The sequence below is a fragment of the Doryrhamphus excisus genome, linkage group LG4 (assembly GCF_037039965.1).
Source record: "Doryrhamphus excisus strain RoL-2023G ecotype Guam linkage group LG4, RoL_Dexc_Guam_v1.1, whole genome shotgun sequence".
Classification (NCBI taxonomy): domain Eukaryota; kingdom Metazoa; phylum Chordata; class Actinopteri; order Syngnathiformes; family Syngnathidae; genus Doryrhamphus; species Doryrhamphus excisus.
In genome coordinates this window covers 23,535,944-23,558,835 of record NC_136360.1, presented here as the reverse complement: position 1 = coordinate 23,558,835, position 22,892 = coordinate 23,535,944, and the positions used below count along the sequence as shown (strand labels likewise).

At 40.6% G+C, this 22,892-nt stretch overlaps 1 protein-coding gene across 3 annotated transcripts in view; it reads left to right on the top strand.

The window, feature by feature from the left end:
• Window positions 1-1,210: 1,210 nt before the first annotated feature.
• Window positions 1,211-22,892, top strand: part of palld (palladin, cytoskeletal associated protein) — a 104,481-nt gene continuing 82,799 nt past the window's right edge. For all 3 annotated transcript variants that reach the window (XR_013627316.1, XM_078790408.1, XM_058073166.2), the window contains exons 1-9: window positions 1,211-2,079; window positions 14,332-14,507; window positions 14,577-14,643; window positions 15,915-16,032; window positions 16,099-16,161; window positions 17,828-17,969; window positions 18,048-18,071; window positions 19,850-19,969; window positions 21,439-21,871. Coding sequence is in view for 2 of the 3 variants with exons in the window: in XM_078790408.1 (XP_078646534.1) it covers window positions 1,226-2,079; window positions 14,332-14,507; window positions 14,577-14,643; window positions 15,915-16,032; window positions 16,099-16,161; window positions 17,828-17,969; window positions 18,048-18,071; window positions 19,850-19,969; window positions 21,439-21,871 (1,997 nt within the window). In the remaining variant the exon portion in view is untranslated. The remainder of the gene's footprint in view (window positions 2,080-14,331; window positions 14,508-14,576; window positions 14,644-15,914; window positions 16,033-16,098; window positions 16,162-17,827; window positions 17,970-18,047; window positions 18,072-19,849; window positions 19,970-21,438; window positions 21,872-22,892) is intronic.

The window sequence follows — 22,892 nt, the reverse complement described above, 5'->3', positions numbered from 1 at the left end:
TTGTTTTGTTTGTTGACACCAAAGTCTGTTGTGTGTTGTGTCACTGTTGTGTGTTGTTCATGCAAGCTGGCATAAACAAACAATCCACCCAAACCCACCGATATCGGGCCAATAATTATTGGTAGCGATAATTTGTATACATTCAGGCTATTACCCAAGTGTTTTGTTTTGTTTGTTTTGTTTGTTGACACCAAAGTGTGGTGTGTGTTGTGTGTTGTGTCATGCAACCATGCAAGCTGGCATAAACAAACAATCCACCCAAACCCACCGATATCGGGCCAATAATTATTGGTAGCGATAATTTGTATACATTCAGGCTATTACCCAAGTGTTTTGTTTTGTTTGTTTTGTTTGTTGACACCAAAGTGTGGTGTGTGTGTTGTGTGTTGTGTCATGCCACCATGCAAGCTGGCATAAACAAACAATCCACCCAACCACCCACCCACCACAAAAGCAAATGTCACAGCTTCCCTCTGTTCCACCTTAACACTACTCTCCCTCGTTGCCGGTAGCCGGCGCTGAAACCTGAGCCGAGCGGGGCCAAATTTAGCCCCCACACAGCCAGCACACCAAGCCTGGGACAGTTGGGACACCAGACCCTGAACCTGAGAGGTGGTCTTGCTGCGGCTTCCCGACCAATAGGGGAGAGAAGATTCATTTTTGGCTCAATCCTGCTGAACAAAACGAGGCGAAAAACTGGAAGAGCGACAGCAGCTGAAGGCATTTGGACAAAAAGCTCAACTGAAGGCGAGTTGTTTTTTCTTGACATTATATTAACATTGATCATCCTTTACCGGAATATTACAGATGTTTTATTTTGTGTTTTTATTTCAGGACATTATATTTCCTTCATGTATGGCACCATGAATACACAGAATAAAAATGCTGCTAAGATACAGCAGGCTTATGTGGAAAGTTTCCACATTCATATTTAATGCTGTTGCTCTCAGTCAACACTGCGTTTGAGTTCAATTCATCAATTCATCAATTCATTCATTCATCAATTCAATGCAACAGTGCTGTGTCAATCATACCTGTGCAGATTCCAAAGGTATGAGACTCCGGCCTATCGTCAGGGTGGGCGTCGTCACGCCCGCAGCCCAGTCCAGGAGGATTAAAAATAACAACAGCTGCTCTTCAGGACGCCATGCGGGCACCCGAGCACTTGCCTGCGTGAGGAGATAAACATTGGCGTTCATAACATGTGCCTGACGTGTCTTGCAGGATGCAGGACGGGAGTTGGAACCAGCCACTCCCTATCTCTCTGCTGCTCAAGGACCCGGCAGGAGGCGGCGTTGCTGGCGCCGACGAGGGCGACGTGTTGACCGATGGTGCAGACTGTGTCCGTGTCGAGCTGGAGGCCGGCGATGGCGATTTTGCGGACCTCAATGCTTTCCTGAACGCAGAGGAGATCAACCGCAGTTTGGACCTGGCCTGGGAGGCCTTTGGTGACATGCCAGAAGATCAGCATGCTCCTAATTGCCAGGTGCAGGACCTCCAGCAGACGCCTTCAGACGCCTCAGCCCAGCCGAGTAACCCCCTCTGCGCAGATGGCGAGAACAAATCACCTGGAGAGTCTCCGCCCTGTCCTGAGAAGGTCACCTGCCACAAGCCTGCCCGGCCCGTTTACAAGCAGGATAAACCTCGGCTTCTTCACGAAGGCTTGGAGCTCAATGACCGCACGTCCTCGGCCACCGAGTTCTGCAGCCGGGCCGCCACCTTCATCGAGGAGCTCTCGTCCATCTTCAAAGGTTCAGCACACATGGAGCAGGAGTCCATCTCCCCTGACAGCGGATATCTTTCTCCCGGGAGCCGGCGGCCGGCAGCCCCCGCTGGTGCCCCGTCGCCGGGCCAGCCGGAGCAGATCAAGCACCCGCAACCGGACGCAGACGCTCCACCGGCAGGACCGCAGGGTGTGGGGCCTGCCGCTGAAGAGTACCAACGCATTGGCGTTCCGTCCACGTCTGGATCTCTGTCGCCGCCGTGCTTCCTCCAGAAGCTGAAGAGCCAGGAGGTAGCAGAGGGGAGCCCCATTCGTCTGGAATGTCGAGTCAGCGGGAACCCACTGCCGCTCATAAGGTAATGATGTCATCACTTTTTATTACTTTCATGCTTTTTACTTGGATTTCATATCAAAAGTTAAATATCCTTATGGTAATGGTAATGGTAATGGTAATGGTAATGGTAATGGTAATGGTTTAATTTCATTTGAACATGCATCAGATTCCAATTGAATGCATCCCATAATCAGTTCACAGTTCCACATGTCCAAAAGGAGTAGGAAGAAGCAAAGCTTATTGAATCCTACCCCTCCATCTGGTACTTTTACAATCACTAACTGTTACATTTGTTCACTTCCTGCTTTTTTAAATTATTTTTTAAATTATTTATTTTTTGTCAAATCAGTTCCCAGTTCCACATGTCCAAAAGGAGTAGGAAGAAGCAAAGCTTATTAAATCCTACCCCTTCATCTGGTACTTTTACAATCAGTAAATGATACATTTGTTCACTTCCTGCTTTCATAATATAGTTTAAAGTTTTTTTTTATATATTTTTTTTATTTTTTTATTTTTGTCAAATCAGTTCCCAGTTCCACATGTGCAAAAGGAGTAGGAAGAAGCAAAACTTATTAAATCCTACCCCTCCATCTGGTACTTTCAACAATCAGTAACTGTTACATTTGTTCACTTCCTGCTTTCATAATATAGTTTAAGGTTGTTTTTCTTTTAATTATTTAAAAAAATATATATTTTTGTGAAATCACTTCCCAGTTCCACATTTCCAAAAGGAGTAGGAAGAAGCAAATCTTATTGAATCCTACCCCTCCATCTGGTACTTTTACAATCAGTAACTGTTACATTTGTTCACATCCTGCTTTCCTAATATAGTTAAAGTTTTTTTAAAAATAATTTAAAATTTTTTTTTTTTTTGTCAAATCAGTTCCACGTGTCCAAAAGGAGTAGGAAGAAGCAAAGCTTACTAAATCCTACCCCTCCATCTGCTACTTTTACAATCAGTAAATGTTACATTTCTTCACGTCCTGCTTTCCTAATATAGTTTAAAAAAAAAAAAATTATAATTTTTTTTTTTTGTCAAATCAGTTCCCAGTTCCACGTGTCCAAAAGGAGTAGGAAGAAGCAAAGCTTATTAAATCCTACCCCTCCATCTGGTACTTTTACAATCAGTAACTGTTACATGTGTTCACTTGTAACGACAGAACGATGCATCCATCCGTATGAAGACACGGTCAGTAAAAAGCTGGGATGGTTCTTCCTCCCTGCCGTGTTTATATTCGCTGCTGGTGAATGAATGCTGGTCTTTATCCTGAACTGTTGTCTCTCCCCTTTAGTTGCTTGCGACAGGGTGTGAAGTTTCACCCAACAAGGCGAGACTTTTCTTGCCCCTACAAGGTTCTCATCACATGTCCCAAAATACCCGCTAATCCACCTCAAATATACGTCTCGGATGGTGACACAAACGGCTAAAAAAGTGACTCGGCAGGACACTTTGTCAAATGCCAACATGAGGGATTATGTTTGATGTTGTTTTTGACAGGAATTCAACACGTGTTTTTTAGAAGTCCAGGTAGTACGGTTCAAGTCAGTTCACTGCCAGTAAACACGGGCAGAATGTCAGACCAGGTTACCGACATAATACGTAAACAAAAACAACGACCACGTTCCATTTTGTGTTTCCTGCCAACCAGCCAGTACCCAAACAGAAGGGTGCCAAAAAGTGCTATGGTTCACTTATATTATTGCCAATGTCAATTTTTACTTCAACTTTGACCACTTTGTTGACTATATTGACTCAATGCTGCCTCTTGTGGCAGATATCGGTATTGCAAGGGACGTTGTACCACCACGTTGACCCCAACATAAGACAAAATACCAGACAACTCCTTCTGGTCAAGACCGGCTTTGGGACCTTTTGCTTTATTTTGATGCTTTCGTGAGTCAAAAATGGCCGATGAACTCCAGGGAAGGAAGCTAAAGTTGAGGCCACCGTGAGCGTGACTTCACAGCTTATTCCGCAAGCCCCGCCTACCACCTGAGTGGGGTCATGGAGCTTGCCAGTTTGTCAGCATGTGGCCTAGAATATCATGTTGCAGAAATCTTTATTACACGCCGTGACTTTCTACAGCCTGTGTAATGCCATGGAAGTGTAATGGTAATGGTAATGGTAATGGTAATGGTAATGGTAATGGTAATGGTTTTATTTCATTTGAACATGCATCAGATTCCAATTGAGTGCATCCCATAATCAGTTCCCAGTAGGAAGAAGCAAAGCTTATTAAATCCTACCCCTCCATCTGGTACTTTTACAATCAGTAACTGTTACATTTGTTCACTTCCTGCTTTCCTAATATAATTTAAGGTTTTTATTTTTATTTTTATTTTTAGTTTTAGTTTTAGTTTTAGTTACATTTGTTCACTTCCTGCTTTCCTAATATAGTTTTTTTGTTTTTTTGGAATAATTTTAATTTTTTTTATTTTTGTCAAATCAGTTCCCAGTTCCACATGTCCAAAAGGAGTAGGAAGAAGCAAAGCTTATTAAATCCTACTACTCCATCTGGTACTTTTACAGTCAGTAACTGTTACATTTGTTCACTTCCTGCTTTCCTAATATAGTTTGTTTTTTTAATCTTTTATTTTATTTTTTTGTTTTTGTCAAATCAGTTCCCAGTTCCACATGTCCAAAAGGAGTAGGAAGAAATAAAGCTTATTAAATCCTACCCCTCCATCTGGTACTTTTACAATCACTAACTGTTACATTTGTTCACTTCCTGCTTTCCTAATATAGTTGAAGTTTTTTTTTTTTTTTTTTAATTCAATTTAATTTAAAATTTTTTGTCACGTACCATCCCATAGTTTGATTCCACATACTGAAATAGCTTTTTAACTTTTTTAAACTTTAACTTTTTAACTTTTTTTTGGCTTTGAAGTGTGACATCATCATCATCTGCTATTCCCACACTAGAATAAACAGAAATGTCATAGGCAGGCCCTTGCAGTACTGATGCATCCTGAAAGGGTGGGGGCGTGTGTGAGCTGTTAGGTGGGTGCTAATCTTCCTTGCACAGAGATTTTTTTTCCCTGGAGAAGGTTAGGGTGCATGTGCAGCCAAGAAACATGGAACTAAATGAAGATAAAAGACTGTTTGCCCAGGACCGTGCACCATTGTTCAACCGCTGAAAAGTCTTTGTAATTGGGCCTTGAAGGTTTTACACTCAAAGCCAATCACTTTTCATTACTGTCAGCTTTTTTTTTTTTTGGCAAATTCAGTATTTGAGATTTTGCCATTCATGCAAGTCATTGTATTGTCGGGACGTTGCCTGGCTTCCATTCTGTAATAGAGGAGGTTCCACATTATGTTTAGTTCTAACGACATTTAGACATTTTTAGACACGCACCAGCAAATACAAATAGACGATGTAGACATTTAAAGGGTGAAGGAAAATACATTTGTGGGGATCACAATAGATGAAAATATGATCTGGAAACCTCATATTACAAATATACAACATAAGGTGGACAGAAATATTTCAATATTGAACAAAGCAAAATTTGTTCTCAATCAGAAATCACTCCACACTCTTTATTGCTCTCTGGTTCTACCATATCTTACTTATTGTGTGGAAATATGGGATAATAACTATAAAAGCAATCTTCACTGGCTAAATGTACTGCAAAAAAGGCCAGTAAGGATAATTCATAATGCCGCCTACAGAGAACATACTAACTCCTTATTTCTAAAATGACAAATATTTCAACTTGCTGATATAGTTCATCCTCAAAATAATGCATAAGACTAAAAATAAGCAATTAGCTAAAAATGTCATCCAATACTTCTCTACAAGAGAAGAGAAATATGATCTCAGGGAAGAAGTACATTTGAAACACTTATATGCTAGGACTACTTCGGTACGCGACAAAAAAAATAAAAACCCTTAAACTATATTGGGAAAGCAGGAAGTGAACAAATGTAACAGTTACTATTGTACCCATTATGTTATTATATGGTCATATCACCTCGTACTTTGGTACCTGACAAAATAAATACATAAATAAATAAACAAAAAAAATAAAAAATTTGATTAGGAAAGCAGGAAGTGAACAAATGTACCAGTTAGTGATTGTAAAAGTACCAGATGGAGGAGTAGGATTTGCTTCTTCCTACTACTTTTGGACATGTGGAACTGGGAACTGATTTGACAAAAATTAAAAATAAATAAAACCTTAAACTATATTAGGAAAGCAGGAAGTGAACAAATGTAACAGTTAGTGATTTGTAAAAGTACCAGATGGAGGGGTAGGATTTAATAAGCTTTGCTTCTTCCTACTCCTTTTGGACATGTGGAACTGGGAACTGATTTGACAAAAATTAAAAATAAATAAAACCTTAAACTATATTAGGAAAGCAGGAAGTGAACAAATGTAACAGTTACTGATTGTAAAAGTACCAGATGGAGGGGTAGGATTTAATAAGCATTGCTTCTTCCTACTCCTTTTGGACATGTGGAACTGTGAAAAATAAAAATAAAAATAAAAATAAAAATAAAAATAAAAATAAAAATAAAAATAAAAATAAAAATAAAAATAAAAATAAAAATAAAAATAAAAATAAAAATAAAAATAAAAATAAAAATAAAAATAAAAATAAAAATAAAAATAAATTAGGAAAGCAGGAAGTGAACAAATGTAACAGTTAGTGATTGTAAAAGTACCAGATGGAGGGGTAAGATTTAATAAGCTTTGCTTCTTCCTACTCCTTTTGGACATGTGGAACTGGGAACTGATTATGGGATGCACTCAATTGTAATCTGATGCATGTTCAAATGAAATAAAACCATTACCATTACCATTACCATTACCATTCCCATTACCATTACCATTCCCATTACCATTACCATTCCCATAGTTGTAAGGAGCAGACTGAAAGAAGCTGAAGAAGGCAACAAGGAGCCGAGGTTCATTGCCTCATTCTCCACCTTGGAGTGGTTTGAGTCATGCTGCCCTCCGGTCAGCAGCACATCTGCTGTGCTCACCTGTGCCATGACATGACATGGCGTTCCATAAGGCGAGGCCATTACCTTCATCTTTCAGTCATCTCCCCTTTGATGGCTTATTGGAAGCTTTTATTCTTCCTGGATGTTGCACCGCTGCCAAGAATGTCTGCGTTTGATGTGGAGCCATGTTCTAGTTGCCTTTTTTTTCTCTTTCACAATACTTACTAAAAGAGTTAAAAAAAAACTTTTACGAGCGGATGAGAGGAGCGTCGGGACTCGTAAAGTCCAGCTTACCGTGTGCGTGTGACAAAATAACAGCTGTGTGAGCGCTAAACGGACATGGATCTTCTCCATGCCAGTTGCATGAAATACTGGAGTAGCGCTGAGCTCTGACACAGTCCTCGAACCTTTCTGGTCCGTTTGGTTCCAAACGAGGATAATACCACCTGACATGATCTGTTCCAAGACACATTCATGGAAACTCTTAGCTAACTAGCCAGGACTAATTCTGCTTTAGACCCCCACATGTGAACGACCCCTACAGTGGCGCCTTCTCTTAAAGAGAAAGTGCACTTTTTGGGGGAATTTTACCGATCATTAAAACGGCTCCAAAAAGTTCCAACAAGGTTTTATGGTTCTGTGAGCATGTACTAGCATGTAGTACTTGCAGTATTTTGCTTATTTTAAGCAATCGCAGAACCATCCTGGGTGCTTTGATTTCATCATCATACACTGCAAGTGGGGCTGCACGGTGGTCGAGTGGTTAGCTCACAGCTAGGAGACCCGAGTTCAATTCCACCCTCGGAGTTTGCATGTTCTCCCCGTGCATGCGTGGGTTTTCTCCGGGTACTCTGGTTTCCTCCCACATTCCAAAAACATGCTAGTTTGCTAACATGCTAAACATGCTAATTGGCCACTCCAAATTGTCCATAGGTATGAATATGAGTGTGAATGGTTGTTTGTCTATATGTGCCCTGTGATTGGCTGGCCACCAGTCCAGGGTGTACCCCGCCTCTCTCGGCTGAAAACAGCTGGGATAGGCTCCAGCAATGAATGAATGAATGTTACTGGAAAACAACAACAACATGAGAGCAGGTGTGACCGTGGTGCAGTCTGCGGGGCCTTTTGTAACCTGAGGCTATTTTGTCATTGGCCTGTTATGCATTCTCAAAACAGATGGAAAAAAAATTTTTTTTTACAAGAATAAAGTCCAAATATTGACAAAAAAAGTTGTCATTTACTGACAAAAAGTTATAATTTTCCAAGAATAAAGTGGGAATAATATGTGGAAAAATAATGTCATTTTAGTCGCATAAAAATAGATTACATTTTAAAAATAATATTATGAAAAACGAAAAAAAAAACTACAAATAAAGTTGTAATTTTTGGAAAATTAGGTTGGGTAAAAAGTTACACTCACAGTATCACTCGGATACTGTGAACATCCAGCAGCAACACAACATTTTGGCATGACTACTATTTTGATGAAAAATATACTGAACCTAGCGCGCAGACCTCACAGCTAGGAGGACCAGGGTTCGATTCCACCCTCGGCGATCTCTGTGTGGAGTTTGCATGTTCTCCCCGTGCATGCGTGGGTTTTCTCCGGGTACTCCGGTTTCCTCCCACATTCCAAAAACATGCTAGGTTAATTAGCCACTCCAAATTGTCCATAGGTATGAATGTGAGTGTGAATGGTTGTTTGTCTATATGTGCCCTGTGATTGGCTGGCCACCAGTCCAGGGTGTACACCACCTCTCGCCTGAAGACAGGTGGGATAGAAAACGAATGAATGAACACTGCACGTAACAATTTTAGCAATAATCCCGATGTCGCCGTAGCTAATAGTAATAGTTAATATGCAGGTCCCATTATGGAAGTGGAGTGTTAGTGTTAGCATTCAATAAGGTCATGAAATCTTCCCTTTATGACTTCCTGCATAGTATCAACATCAACAAAATGGTAAAAATAAAGTATCTGTGCAGTGTGGGGGGTTAAAGTTAGACGGTGCGTTTATGGACCATTGAACACAGTGGGATAACGTGTGTGTGTGTGGCAACAGTCGCCGCCGCCATCTGTCTTGTACTTACCAGGTGCTGCCATGTCAAAGTGGTCTTTTTAGACCCTGCCTTACTCATCCCAGCTATTTTTGTGGCATCCTGGGGTTCCTCAAGAGGTTTGGCAAATGTCACGCTTCATACAGTCCGGCATCAGACGTTTCCATGGTGACTGGGGCTTCATTCATTACCCTCAATCATTCATTTTTACCGCTTATCCTCATGAGGGTCACAAGGGGTGCTGGAGCCTATCCCAGCTCTCTTGGGGCGAGAGGCGGGGTACACCCTGGACTGGTGGCCAGCCAATCACAGGGCACATATAGACAAACAACCATTCACACTCACATTCATACCTATGGACAATTTGGAGTGGCTAATTAACCTAGCATGTTTTTGGAATGTGGGAGGAAACCCACGCATGCACAGGGAGAACATGCAAACTCCACACAGAGATGGCCGAGGGTGGAATTGAACTCGGGTCTCCTAGCTGTGAAGCCTGTGTGATAACCACTCGGCCTGTGTGCAGCCCTGGTTCAGTATATTTTTCATCAAAATAGTAGTCATGCCAAAATGTTGTGTTGCTGCTGGATGTTCACAGTATCCAAGTGATACTATTGTGGGGGTGCTGGAGCCTATCCCAGCTGTCATCCATCAATTTTCTATTTTCAGCTTATCCTCATTAGCCTATCCCAGTTGACTTTGGGAGAAAATAACATATTATTTTTCTTTAATATCTCAAGTCTATGCTACTAAAATTATATTCTTTTTCTTCATAATATTATGAATTATTCTCCTAAAATTGTGACTTTTTTTCTTGTTGGAATACAACTTTTTTTCTTTTAATAGCTTCACTTCAGCCTCATAAAATCATAGCTATTTTTTTTATTTTTGCTGTAGTTTTTTTCCAACTTTCTTCTTGTACATTTTTTCCTCCAAATTATGACTTTATTCCCATGATATTGACTTTATTCTCATAACATTATAACTTTTTACCCAACCAAATTTTCCAAATATTACAACTTTATTTGTAGTTTTTTTTTGTTTTTCATAATATTGTTACTTTTAAAATGTAATCTATTTTTGTGCTACTAAAATGACATTATTTTTCCACATAATATTCCCACTTTATTCTTGGAAAATGTTAAAATGTTTTAACAAGGACATAAAAACACTACCACGACCGGGAAAGTCAGACGACGTGAGTTAGTTAATAATTAGTTAGAACTTACCTTCCAAGATGACATAATGTCTGTTTTGGTCAAGTAGTTTATAAAATAAATTACCCGCAAAAAATCCGACTTATACTCCAGTGCGACTTATGTATGTTTTTTTCTACCTAATTATGCATTTTTGGCCTTTTGCGACTTATACTTCGGAGCAACTTATAGTCCAGAAAATACGGTATATATATCCTCCCGTCTCACGCCTTAGAGTTAGTATGTTTTTGTATGGGATATATGACATCTAAGATGTTACTACAGAGATATGGTGGATGTGACAAAACACATCAATGCACAATTTTGGAAACAAACACAGCTCATTAAAATTGAAGCAACACACACACACACACACACACACACACACACATACACACACATAGTAGGGTGAGCAAACATTCTGTTTTCCATGGTTGTCATTGTTTTTCATTAAACTGAGTGGCATGAGAGATTTTTCAATGAGTCTTGCCACTAAGTATGGAGTTGATCCTTTGAGGCTTGCCAAGTTAAAGTCTCGAAAAAATCAGGGAGGTCACGCACAATGGCGGTTCAAATTCCTCAAGTGATTTTCATAGGGCATATTTGTCTCAGAAATATTGCTTGTATTCCACAATTTAACACGCATTTGACCTCAGCTTCCTGTTTTTGGAATCCTTTTGGAATTTTGGTTATCGATAGTATTCATTCATTTTCTACCGCTTATCCTCACTAGGGTGGCGAGCGGTGCTGGAGCCTATCCCAGCTGTCTTAGGGCGAGAGGCGGAGTACACCCTGGACACCCTGGTCTCCTAGCTGTGAGGTCTGCGCGCTAAGTTCAGTATATTTTTCATCAAAATAGTAATCATGCCAAAATGTTGTGTTGCTGCTGGATGTTCACAGTATATGTTCACATATAGACAAACAGATGAAAAAAAAAAAATCAGCAGGCATTTTTACAAGAATAAAGTCCAAATATTGACAAAAAAAAGTTGTCATCTACTGACAAAAAGTTATAATTTTCCAAGAATAAAGTGGGAATATTATGTGGAAAAATAATGTCATTTTAGTCGCATAAAAATAGATTACATTTTAAAAGTAATAATATTATGAAAAACAAAAAAAAAACTACAAATAAAGTTGTAATTTTTGGAAAATTAGGTTGGGTAAAAAGTTACACTCACAGTATCACTCGGATACTGTGAACATCCAGCAGCAACACAACATTTTGGCATGACTACTATTTTGATGAAAAATATACTGAACCTAGCGCGCAGACCTCACAGCTAGGAGGACCAGGGTTCAATTCCACCCTCGGCCATCTCTGTGTGGAGTTTACATGTTCTCCCCGTGCATGCGTGGCTTTTCTCCGGGTACTCCGGTTTCCTCCCACATTCCAAAAACATGCTAGGTTAATTAGCCACAACAAATTGTCCATAGGTATGAATGTGAGTGTGAATGGTTGTTTGTCTATATGTGAACTGTATATACTGTGAACATCCAGCAGCAACACAACATTTTGGCATGACTACTATTTTGATGAAAAATATCCTGAACCAGGGCTGCTAAGGCTTTATCATGATGATCAGTTGAAAAGCAAGCGTTTGAGCGCCACTACTGTCCACAGTGGAACAACAATGAGAGTGTCCATTTCAACAAATAGTACAATTTATTTCCAATACACTATTATTGCACCAAATAATTAAAAAAAACATCTTATAGAAAATGTTGAAATTGATATTTTATTTATCCTGTATGGAATCTGGCGACTCGGGAATGCCCCGCCTTCCCCAGTCGGAGCATTGCATGAACTCCGGTGTGCATGTGTCATTGCTTGGTGTGTGTGTGTGTGTGTGTGTGTCAAGCTGAGGTTGAGAGCCTTCCGACTAAGCAGGAGAAGCAGCACAGCTCAGGTATGACTCATTTGAAATGTTTTATTAGCATGTATCTTTAAATATAGACATTTTTGAATCTTAAAATTTTAAAAAGTGTCATTGTTTTTCTATTTCATGTGTCAGATTTAATTGGAAAGATTTGCCGTCTTGCTTGAAATCGGTGCTGTTCAAATAGTGAAATGCCCCCCCCCGAGGATATTGAACAATAGTGCAGACCTACCAACTTGTATGAATTTTTTAATATTATGACTTTGACTCTTCAGTATGCTTGAATGCTTCACTACTTTCCATTTTGTCGCATTTTTCCTTATTCAGGTTTGAGTTGAGTCTGTACATTAAAGATAAACAAACTTATATTATCACTTTTTTCATAGTATTTAAAATCAGAGCGGACACAAATATATTTCTGTCCCCCAGTTGGGCGTGACTGAAAATAATTGTGTACCGCAGCTTTAAATATAGTCAATTGTCAGTGTGTGTGTGTGTGTGTGTGTGTGTACACCAGCTGCCGCACATGTCCGTCACTAGAAACCTTGTTGTCGCACCCTCACAGAGTCATTATGAGCTGGATTACATATTATGATTCTTTGACAATTTTTCATCCAAATTAATAATTATGTGTAAAGTAATTACATTACATGCAATGACATTTACTTAAATCGACTTAAAAGTCAAATTTCAGGCATATTGTTGGACGTCTTTTTTAAAAAAGAAATCTAATTATCCAAAATCGGGTCCAGAATGACGCTCCTTGTATAAAGTATAAATAAAATATAAATATAAATAAAAACCATCTCAGTGCTGCTTCCGGTCCGAGCTCGTCATCTGCAGCTGTCTACTGTCCGAAATTTTCCTGTGAACTCTGACCCTCAATGCTGGTGATTGACATTCCTGCATGTATTAACTAACTGGGACACTTTCATGCTGTTCAATGGAAGCTTTCCACTGTGGAATATCTCCATGTTGGCTGCACGGCGGTCAAGTGTTCAGCGCGCAGACCTCACAGCTCGGAGACCAGGGTTCAATTCCACCCTCCCCCCACAACAGTATCACTCGCATACTGTGAACATCCAGCAGCAACACAACATTTTAGCATGACTGCTATTTTGATTTAAAATATACTGAACCAGGGCTGCACGGCGGTCAAGTGGTTAGCGCACAGACCTCACAGCTAGGAGACCCGAGTTCAATCCCACCCTCGGCCATCTCTGCATGTTCTCCCCGTGCATGCTAAAACACGCTAGGTTAATTGGCGACTCCAAATTGTCCATAGGTATGAATGTGAGTGTGAATGGTTGTTTGTCTATATGTGCCCTGTGATTGGCTGGCTGGCCACCAGTCCAGGGTGTACCCCAGCCTCTCGCCTGAAAACAGCTGGGATAGGCTCCAGCACCCCCACGACAGTATCACTCGGATACTGTGAACATCCAGCAGCAACACAACATTGTTGTGTGCATGACTACTATTTTGATGTTGCTCCCGAGAAGGAGCACCCATTGTCGGACACACTTTGCCAGACAGAGCCAACACTGGAGCGCCATGTTTACTAAGTGTAAACACAATATCGATAGTGGAAATGTGGTCATTACATGTTTTTTTGCGGGAGAAAATGACATTAGTGAACCTGTAATTTGCATGAATGCAGGTAAGACGCTGCCTGTATGCGCACTCTATAATGCTACACAGACAACTCCTTGCTTACCGTATGCGGAAGTACCAGTGTTAGAATGAACCCTCTGGGAGAGATACTTGAAGCGTGGTTAGGGGCTACCTCCACCTTGCCTGCCCGAGTCGGAGCACCCATTGTCGGGCACACTTTGCCAGAGCCACCACTGGAGCTCAGAAGCGCCATGTTTACTAAGTGTAAACAATCTTGGCACAATATCGGTAGTGGAAATGTGGTCATTACATGTTTTTTTTGTGGGAGAAAAGGACATTGGTGAACCTGTAATTTGCATTAATGCAGGTAAGACGCTGCCTGTATGCGCACTCTATAATGCTACACAGACAACTGCTTACTTACACAAAATACGGTGAAATCTTCCACAAAAGAGTGCAACCTAAAACGTCACAGGGAGCCAGTGTTAGAAAAAAAATATGAAACCGAGCATTCAGTTCAACTTCCAAATTCCGTTAATTTACAATCAAGATGGCTACCCTTCCTTTTCTTCATCAAGGTGGTTCTGCGAAGGCCGCGAGCTCCACAACTCCCCCGACATCCAGATCTGGAGGGATGGTGACCTGCACACTCTGGTGATCGCCGAAGCCTTCGAGGACGACACCGGGCGTTACACCTGCGTGGCCTCCAACAGCCTCGGAGCGGACAACACCTCAGCGGAAGTTTACATCGAAGGTCAGCGAGGGTTACTTCATTGGCTATACTGTGTGTGTATAACGTAGTACTATTATGGTCTCGCTGCAGGAGCTTCATCATCAGACTCGGACGGAGAAGGAGCATCATCAAAGTCCAGATCCGGAAACATGCCTCAGTAGGTGTTGACATTCTTCCTGTCGTCGTTCAATTCCGCCCTCATATTGTGGTTTTTCACAAAAGAATAAATGATAGCTGTTTCTTACTAGACTACGGTCTATTATTAGTCAAAATGTATGGAAATGGTATGTCCCACATGATAGAGTGAAAAAAACATGATCCTCCCATCCCGTGTGGAAGTGGTACGTTTTCTTCCAGCCAGTACACTCCAGCCGGTTTTCAAAAGCCGTCCCTCTTGATCAGGGGTGGGCAAATATTTTGACTCGTGGGCCGCATTGAGTTCACAAAATTGTCCGGGGAGCCAGAACATATATTTATTTTATTTATTCCTTATAATTTTCCTTGAATTATTTGTCCAATTATTATTTGTCCAATCAGAAGCACTTTAAACATCACACCACATCAAACTACTACTATGTAATTTAATTTTACAGTTTTACACTCAGTTTGCCAGTTTGTACGTTAAAAGTTGAAATACTTAGAAAGCAACTGGCGGGCCGGAATCAAATGCTTGGCGGGCCGCATGTGGCCCCCGGACCGTAGTTTTCCCACCCCTGCTCTAGGTACTGGCCATTTTTGATTATGCTCTAACTATGAAAATATTCAATTTATTGACATTGAATCCCATATGGGTTGCACGGCGGTCGAGTGGTTAGCACGCAGGCCTCACAGCTAGGAGACCCGAGTTCAATTCCACACTCTCTGTGTGGAGTTTGCATGTTCTCCCCGTGCATGCGTGGGTTTTATGAAAATGATGCCTATAAGATTTTGGCAGGTTGAAACAGGCTAAAGCGGGGGTAGGCAACATGTGGGGCCGGGGCCATAAACAGCCCGCAGGAGCTTTCATGCGGCACTCCGTGCAATTTTTATAACAATTAATACCCCTGAGTAATTGTTAGAAAAAAGGTACACAGTTTCATATTCTGCCACATAGCTAGGAGACCCAGGTTCGATCTCTGTGTGGAATTAGCATGTTAGCGTGACTCCAAATTGTCCATAGGTATGAATGTGAGTGTGAATGGTTGTTTGTCTATATGTGCCCTGTGAGGATAAGCGGTAGAAAATGAATGAATGAATGAATGAATTCTATATTGCGGAAATGGAACCAATGAAGCGACTGTATGTGATATATGACAAATTATATTTGACAGCTCATTAGCATTAAAGCTACGCGCACACAAAGCAGTGTTCCTAAACGTGTTCAAAAATAGTTTCAAATGGGACTATAAATAAAAAAAAAACTTATTTAACTATATGGATTTTTTTTAGACTGCAGAAGAAAACCACTTCCATGTCCCTGACAATACGCTCGTCATCGCCCAAGACACCCGAGGTCCTGCCTCATCGCTCCACGTTGGTCCAGTCCCTGCCGCAGCCCCCGCAGCGGGTACTACCACATACCATTACCTTGTTCCAGGAACACCAAACATTGTTCTTGTGTATCATCCTCCAGATACAGAGCCCCGTGTCATCGCTGTACAGCGTTGATGTTTCAGGTCCGCCGGTCATCACAAAAGTAAGTCCAACTATGAAGATAAGATGAAGAACATGATTTGGGAAATGGAATTGTGGTAGATTGTTGCTTTGATTCGTGAGGTGGGCCTACACTAAATGTTTTAACGGGCCTTTGAACAGGACCCGATGCCTGCAGCCAACAAAATGCTGTGTTGTAATACATACGCCTCCACACACACACACACACAAACACACACACACACACACACACGCACACGTCACAGCATGCAGTCAACTAGGGTTCCTCCTGAGATGTTTCTTCTTCTATACGCTTGCATACTTACATACAGTCATTTAAATACATACATAAGTACGCACGGAGCGAACCATTCTTTCATTCATTTTCTACCGCTCTATGGCCGAGGGTGGAATTGAACTCGGGTGTCCTAGCTGTGTGGCCTGCGCGCGAACCACTCAATTCATTCATTCATTCATTTTCTACCTCTTATCCTCACGAGGGTCGCGAGGGGTGCTGGAGCCTATCCCAGCTGTTTTCAGGCGTGTGTAAGACGTAAATAAGCTTTTTTTTAACATGATTAGAGCCCTCCATACATAAAATAACACCCCTACAGTCACTTTTACACTCATATTACTCAATATAGTAGTAAAATAACAATATAATACTACATATATACCTCCCCGCTGTGCAGCCCTGGTTCAGTATATTTTTCATCAAAATAGTAGTCATGCCAAAATGTTGTGTTGCTGCTGGATGTTCACAGTATCCGAGTGATGCTGTTGTGGGGGTGCTGGAGCCTATCCCAGCTGTCTTGGGGCGAGCGAGGCGGGGTACACCCTGGACTGGTAGACTACCTGACTGCTGCGCCCCGCCCCGCTTTTAGCCTTGTTTTAGCGATGAATAAATGTATGGATATTGTATTTTAATGCATCTTTTACTCTGTTTTTACTCAACTCTACTTTTTAGTTCTTTTTCTCTACTGTAAAGCATCTTTGAGTAGACTGAAAAGTGCTATACAAATAAACATTTTATTTAAAAAATGTATAAATAATAATTTATAATAATAATTCATAATAATAAAAATGTAAAAATGTAAAAATGTAAAAATGTAAAAATGTAAAAATGTAAAAATGTAAAAATGTAAAAATGTAAAAATGTAAAAAAATTATTATTATTAGTAGTAGTAGTAGTATTAGTATTATTATTATTAAATATTCCTGCAAAATATTAGTAAATATTGATAAAAATATTAACCATATAAAAATAAAAATAAAAATAAAAATAAAAATAAAAATAAAAATAAAAATAAAAATAAAAATAAAAATAAAAATAAAAATAAAAATAAAAATAAAAATAAAAAAATATTCAATTTCAAACAAAAAAAGTCACATTTGGAGTCTGTGAGATAACTATAGCGAGCTTCCTTGTAAGCTGTCACCGGATAGACAGGCAAAATGTGTAAATAAAGATGGTAGAATAGTCGAACACTTCATCCATGGCATCAATAAGTTTCGACTGTGACAAACTGTCATCAAATGACTCCACATTTCACTTTGTGTAGTCAATTAGTCAACTCAACACGTGGTGTGTACTTTTATCTGGTCGCACATACGCGAGTTGATAAAAAAAAAACTCTCAATGTCTCACAACAATTATGGCAACTGTACAGTTAAATGTACTAATACATGTTTTGTGTGTATTTTTTCAGGTGTTGCAGGATGCCCAGGCGTCCGAGGGTCAAGTGGTGGTCCTGGAGTGCAGGGTCCGTGGAGGCCCACCTCTGCAGGTGAGGTGGTTCCGCCAAGGCGAGGAGCTCCTAGACTCCCCGGATTTTCGTATTCTCCAAAAAAGTAAGCCACATCCTTTGACGGTAGACTTTAAATTTACCGCCATATCTTTTAATACATATGTCTTTTTTTTTTTTCAAGAGCCTCGATCCGCAGCGGAGCAAGGTATGTCCCAAATATCTTTTCCTAAGCGTCAAATAGCATGATTGCATCAACAAAAGCAGTTACCTGTTGGACTTGGTGTCGTCAGATGTCGTAACCAGGCACTGAATCACAACGACTTCGACATGCCTCACACGCTCGTGACATTTCAGATGTTCGCCGGCCCAGACTGTGACTCACCTCGCCTCGCCTCACCTCGTATCTCGGCTTGGCCCCTGACTCACCAGTCTGCATGTCACTAGACTACACCGCTGTCCTCCTGTCCTCCTGTCCTCCTGTCCTCCTAATGCATCCTTTTATGCATCATTACAAACGAATCGCATGTCCACACGACATTCCATTGACGACATTCCATTGACGTTGGGATGTCTCGTTTCTTCAGCAAGTCAGCATATTCCGACAGTCGCTCCGTCATTTGTCGTTTTGGAACAACAGGAGATCAACCCATGATGGTCCCTACATGGTTTAATTTCAGCAGAACTTGAATTTCCAGCATTGTTATTGTATTGCTATACTTTGATCACAATAGATGAAAATATGATCTGGAAACCTCATATTACAAATATACAACATAAGGTGGACAGAAATATTTCAATATTGAACAAAGCTAAATTTGTTGTCAGAAATCACTCCACACTCTTTATTGCTCTCTGGTTCTACCATATCTTACTTATTGTGTGGAAATATGGGATAATAACTATAAAAGCAATCTTCACTGGCTAAATGTACTGCAAAAAAGGCCAGTAAGGATAATTCATAATGCCGCCTACAGAGAACATATTAACTCATTAAATTGAACAATTCAAATTCAATTCAAATTCAATTCAAATTCAATTCAAATTCAATTCAAATTCAATTCAAATTCAATTCAAATTCAATTCAAATTCAATTCAAATTCAATTCAAATTCAATTCAAATTCAATTCAAATTCAATTCAAATTCAATTCAAATTCAATTCAAATTCAATTCAAATTCAATTCAAATTCAATTCAAATTCAATTCAAATTCAATTCAAATTCAAATTCAATTCAAATTCAATTCAAATTCAATTCAAATTCAATTCAAATTCAATTCAAATTCAATTCAAATTCAATTCAAATTCAATTCAAATTCAATTCAATTCAATTCAATTCAATTCAATTCAATTCAAATTCAATTCAAATTCAATTCAAATTCAATTCAAATTCAATTCAAATTCAAATTCAATTCAAAGTCAATTCAATCCCAAACCCAAATAAAATCCAAACCCAAGCCCAAATAAAATCCAAACCCAAGCCCAAAATCCAATCCATTCAAATCCAATCCCAAAATCAAATCCAAAACAAATCAAATCCAAACCCAAATCAAATCAAACCCACACCCAAACCCAAACCCAAACCGATCCAATCAAACTATATTATGAAAGCAGGAAGTGAACAAATGTAAGAGTTAGTGATTGTAAAAGTACCAGATGGAGGGGTAGGATTTAATAAGCTTTGCTTCTTCCTACTCCTTTTGGACATGTGGAACTGGGAACTGATTATGGGATGCACTCAATTGGAATCCGATGCATGTTCAAATGAAATTAAACCATTACCATTACCATTACCATTACCATTACCATTTGAAAAGTTTAAGTAACACTGAAAATGTTTTCTCACTTCATCCACATCATGCTAAATTGTTACGAAACTGTCATCAGTTGTCTGAGTTTTATAGCTGGTGTTACGCGGTAGTGTTACGCAATAGCTGTCTGGGTTTGAGTAGCCTTCAATGTGTGTTTTTTTTATTTTTTTATTCAGAGGAGATCTGTACCCTGGTGATTGCCGAGGCCTTCCCGGAAGACGGAGGTGTGTTCTGCTGCACCGCCTCCAACCCGTATGGCTCCGTTCAGAGCACAGCCAAGCTCACCGTCACTTCAGGTTGGTCTGGCGCTGATATATTTCCTTTCATGTACAGTCATGTGAAAAGTCTGGATTTGTTTAAGTATTAGTATGAACAAAAGGCTGGAAATGTGACAAAACGTGCACTCATACTGTATTGACTGTGCTACTATTTCTCTGAAAAAAGCACCACATGGTGGCACTGTTATTAAATTTTGTTAAAAAACTGTCAAAAACTTTTGGTTACTGTTAAAGGTATTTGCTCAATTTTGCTAGCTAGATAATATAGAATATAGATAATATAGAATATAGAAAATGTCTCATATAAAATGAAACCAGATTGTTTATTCCTGACAACAATACCTAACACAGACGTCTGGGCTTATTTGCAGTCCCTGTATGCCTACAAGTAAGCGTGTCTTATTACAGCGCAGCTGTAAAAAAAAGCACCCTTCCAAATTATAGAATGAGAACCAGATTGTTTATTCCTGACAACAATACCTAATACAGACATCCGGGCTTATCTGCAGTCCCTGTATGCCTACAAGTAAGCGTGTCTTATTACAGCACAGCTGTAAAAAAGCACCCTTCCAAATTATAGAATGAGAACCAGATTGTTTATTCCTGACAACAATACCTAATACAGACGTCCGGGCTTATCTGCAGTCCCTGTATGCCTACAAGTAAGCGTGTCTTATTACAGCGCAGCTGTAAAAAAAAGCACCCTTCCAAATTATAGAATGAGAACCAGATTGTTTATTCCTGACAACAATACATAATACAGACATCCAGGCTTATCTGCAGTCCTGTATACCTACAAGTAAGCGTGTCTTATTACAGCGCAGCTGTAAAAAAAGAACCCTTCCAAATTATAGAATGTGAACCAGATTGTTTATTCCTGACAACAATACCTAATACAGACATCCGGGCTTATCTGCAGTCCCTGTATGCCTACAAGTAAGCAGGTCTTATTACAGCGCAGCTTCCAAATTATAGAATGAGAACCAGATTGGAATAAACAATGTGGTTCTCATTTTATAATTAGGAAGGGTGCTTTTTTTACAGCTGCACAGTAATAAGACCCGCCTACTTGTAGGCATACAGGGACTGCAGATAAGCCCGGACGTCTGTATTAAGTATTGTTGTCAGGAATATTGTTGACAACAATACCTAATACAGATACACGCACCCTCACAAAAAAAGGACTGTATAAGTGCGTGTATAAGTATCCTTTGCATTTGTGAGACTATGTGTTTGCTTTTATCGTTAGCTAGCAAAACTGAGCAAATACCTTCAAATGCTAATTACTGCTGGCGACAGTACTGAAGTGGAAGAATATTTTCCATTGGGTTGCTTTAGATTGTGCAGTTGTGGCTTTGCGAAGCACTCAAAGCGAGGCTTGAATAAACAGGAAGTGCCTCAGATCAGATGATACACAGCCTTGTAATCTTCTTCCAGGAGTGGGAATCAGACTAAATATTCCAATTTCCAATGTTTATCCCCCTCAGGATCCGAGGACTCATCCAGTAACGGCATGCCGGGAGATAGCTCAGGGTTTGAGGATGCGACGGCCTTCCCGCCACCTCCCCCTCACACAGAGATCAGTCTCCTGGAGCTGCCACCCAAGAAGCTTCCTCAGCCTGCCGCGGAACCTCCTCATGTCAAAGAAGTGGAGTTGTGGACCACCGCGTCAGCAACGCCGCCGGCCCCCGAGGGAAAACACGAGCAGACAAGTTACATGCCGAATGGACAACCTGCAACGCCGCCTTCTTCTTGCAGTCCACCTGTAGAGGTCACACCTCCACCACCACCACCTCCTCCTCCTCCTCCGCCATCTCCTCCTCCTCTTCCAACCCAAATCCCACCTCTGACGCCTGGAAATTTGTCTCCATCCCCTGGGAAAGAGGGACCCCCGCTTCCTACCAAACCCAAACCAAAGCTGTGAGTACTCGTCACCACTAGTTGTCTGTGCTTTGGGTGGGTCGGTGGGTGGGTGGGCTTGTGTGTCTGTATCCATAATCCGTGGCGTGGGTTCAGCGTGATGAGTTCATGGATCCGTAGATTTGGATTTTCACTTTTCACTGATCTGGACTAGGATCAAATATGGTGACCAGGGTTGGGCATGGAATTTCTTTCTTTCTTTCTTTCTTTCTTTCTTTCTTTCTTTCATTCATTCATTCATTCATTCATTCATTCATTCATTCATTCATTCATGCATTCATTCATTCATTCATTCATTCATTCATTCATTCATTCATTCATTCATTCATTCATTCATTCATTCTAGGCAGGGCTTACCTGTATTGGCTCATTCATTCATTTTCTACCGCTTATCCTCACGAGGGTCGCGGGGGTGCTGGAGCCTATCCCAGCTGTCTTGGGGTGAGAGGCGGGGTCCACCCTGGACTGGTGGCCAGCCAGCCAATCCCAGGGCACATATAGACAAACAACCATTCACACTCACATTCATACCTATGGACAATTTGGAGTGGCTAATTAACCTAGCATGTTTTTGGAATGTGGGAGGAAACCGGAGTACCCGGAGAAAAGAACATGCAAACTCCACACAGAGATGGCCGAGGATGGAATTGAACTTGGTGTCTCCTAGCTGTGAAGCCTGTGTGCTAACCACCCGGCCGCTGTGCAGCCCTGGTTCAGTATATTTTTCATCAAAATAGTAGTCATGGCAAAATGTTGTGTTGCTGCTGGATGTTCACAGTCTCCGAGTGATACTGTTGTGAGGGTGCTGGAGCCTATCCCAGCAGTCTTCGGGCGAGAAGCGGCGTACACCCTGGACTGGTGGCCAGCCAATCCCAGGGCACATATAGACAAACAACCATTCACACTCACATTCATAACCTATGGACAATTTGGAGTCGCCAATTAGCATGTTTAGCATGTTAGCAAACTAGCATGTTTTTGGAACGTGGGAGGAAACCGGAGTACCCGGAGTTAAAAAACC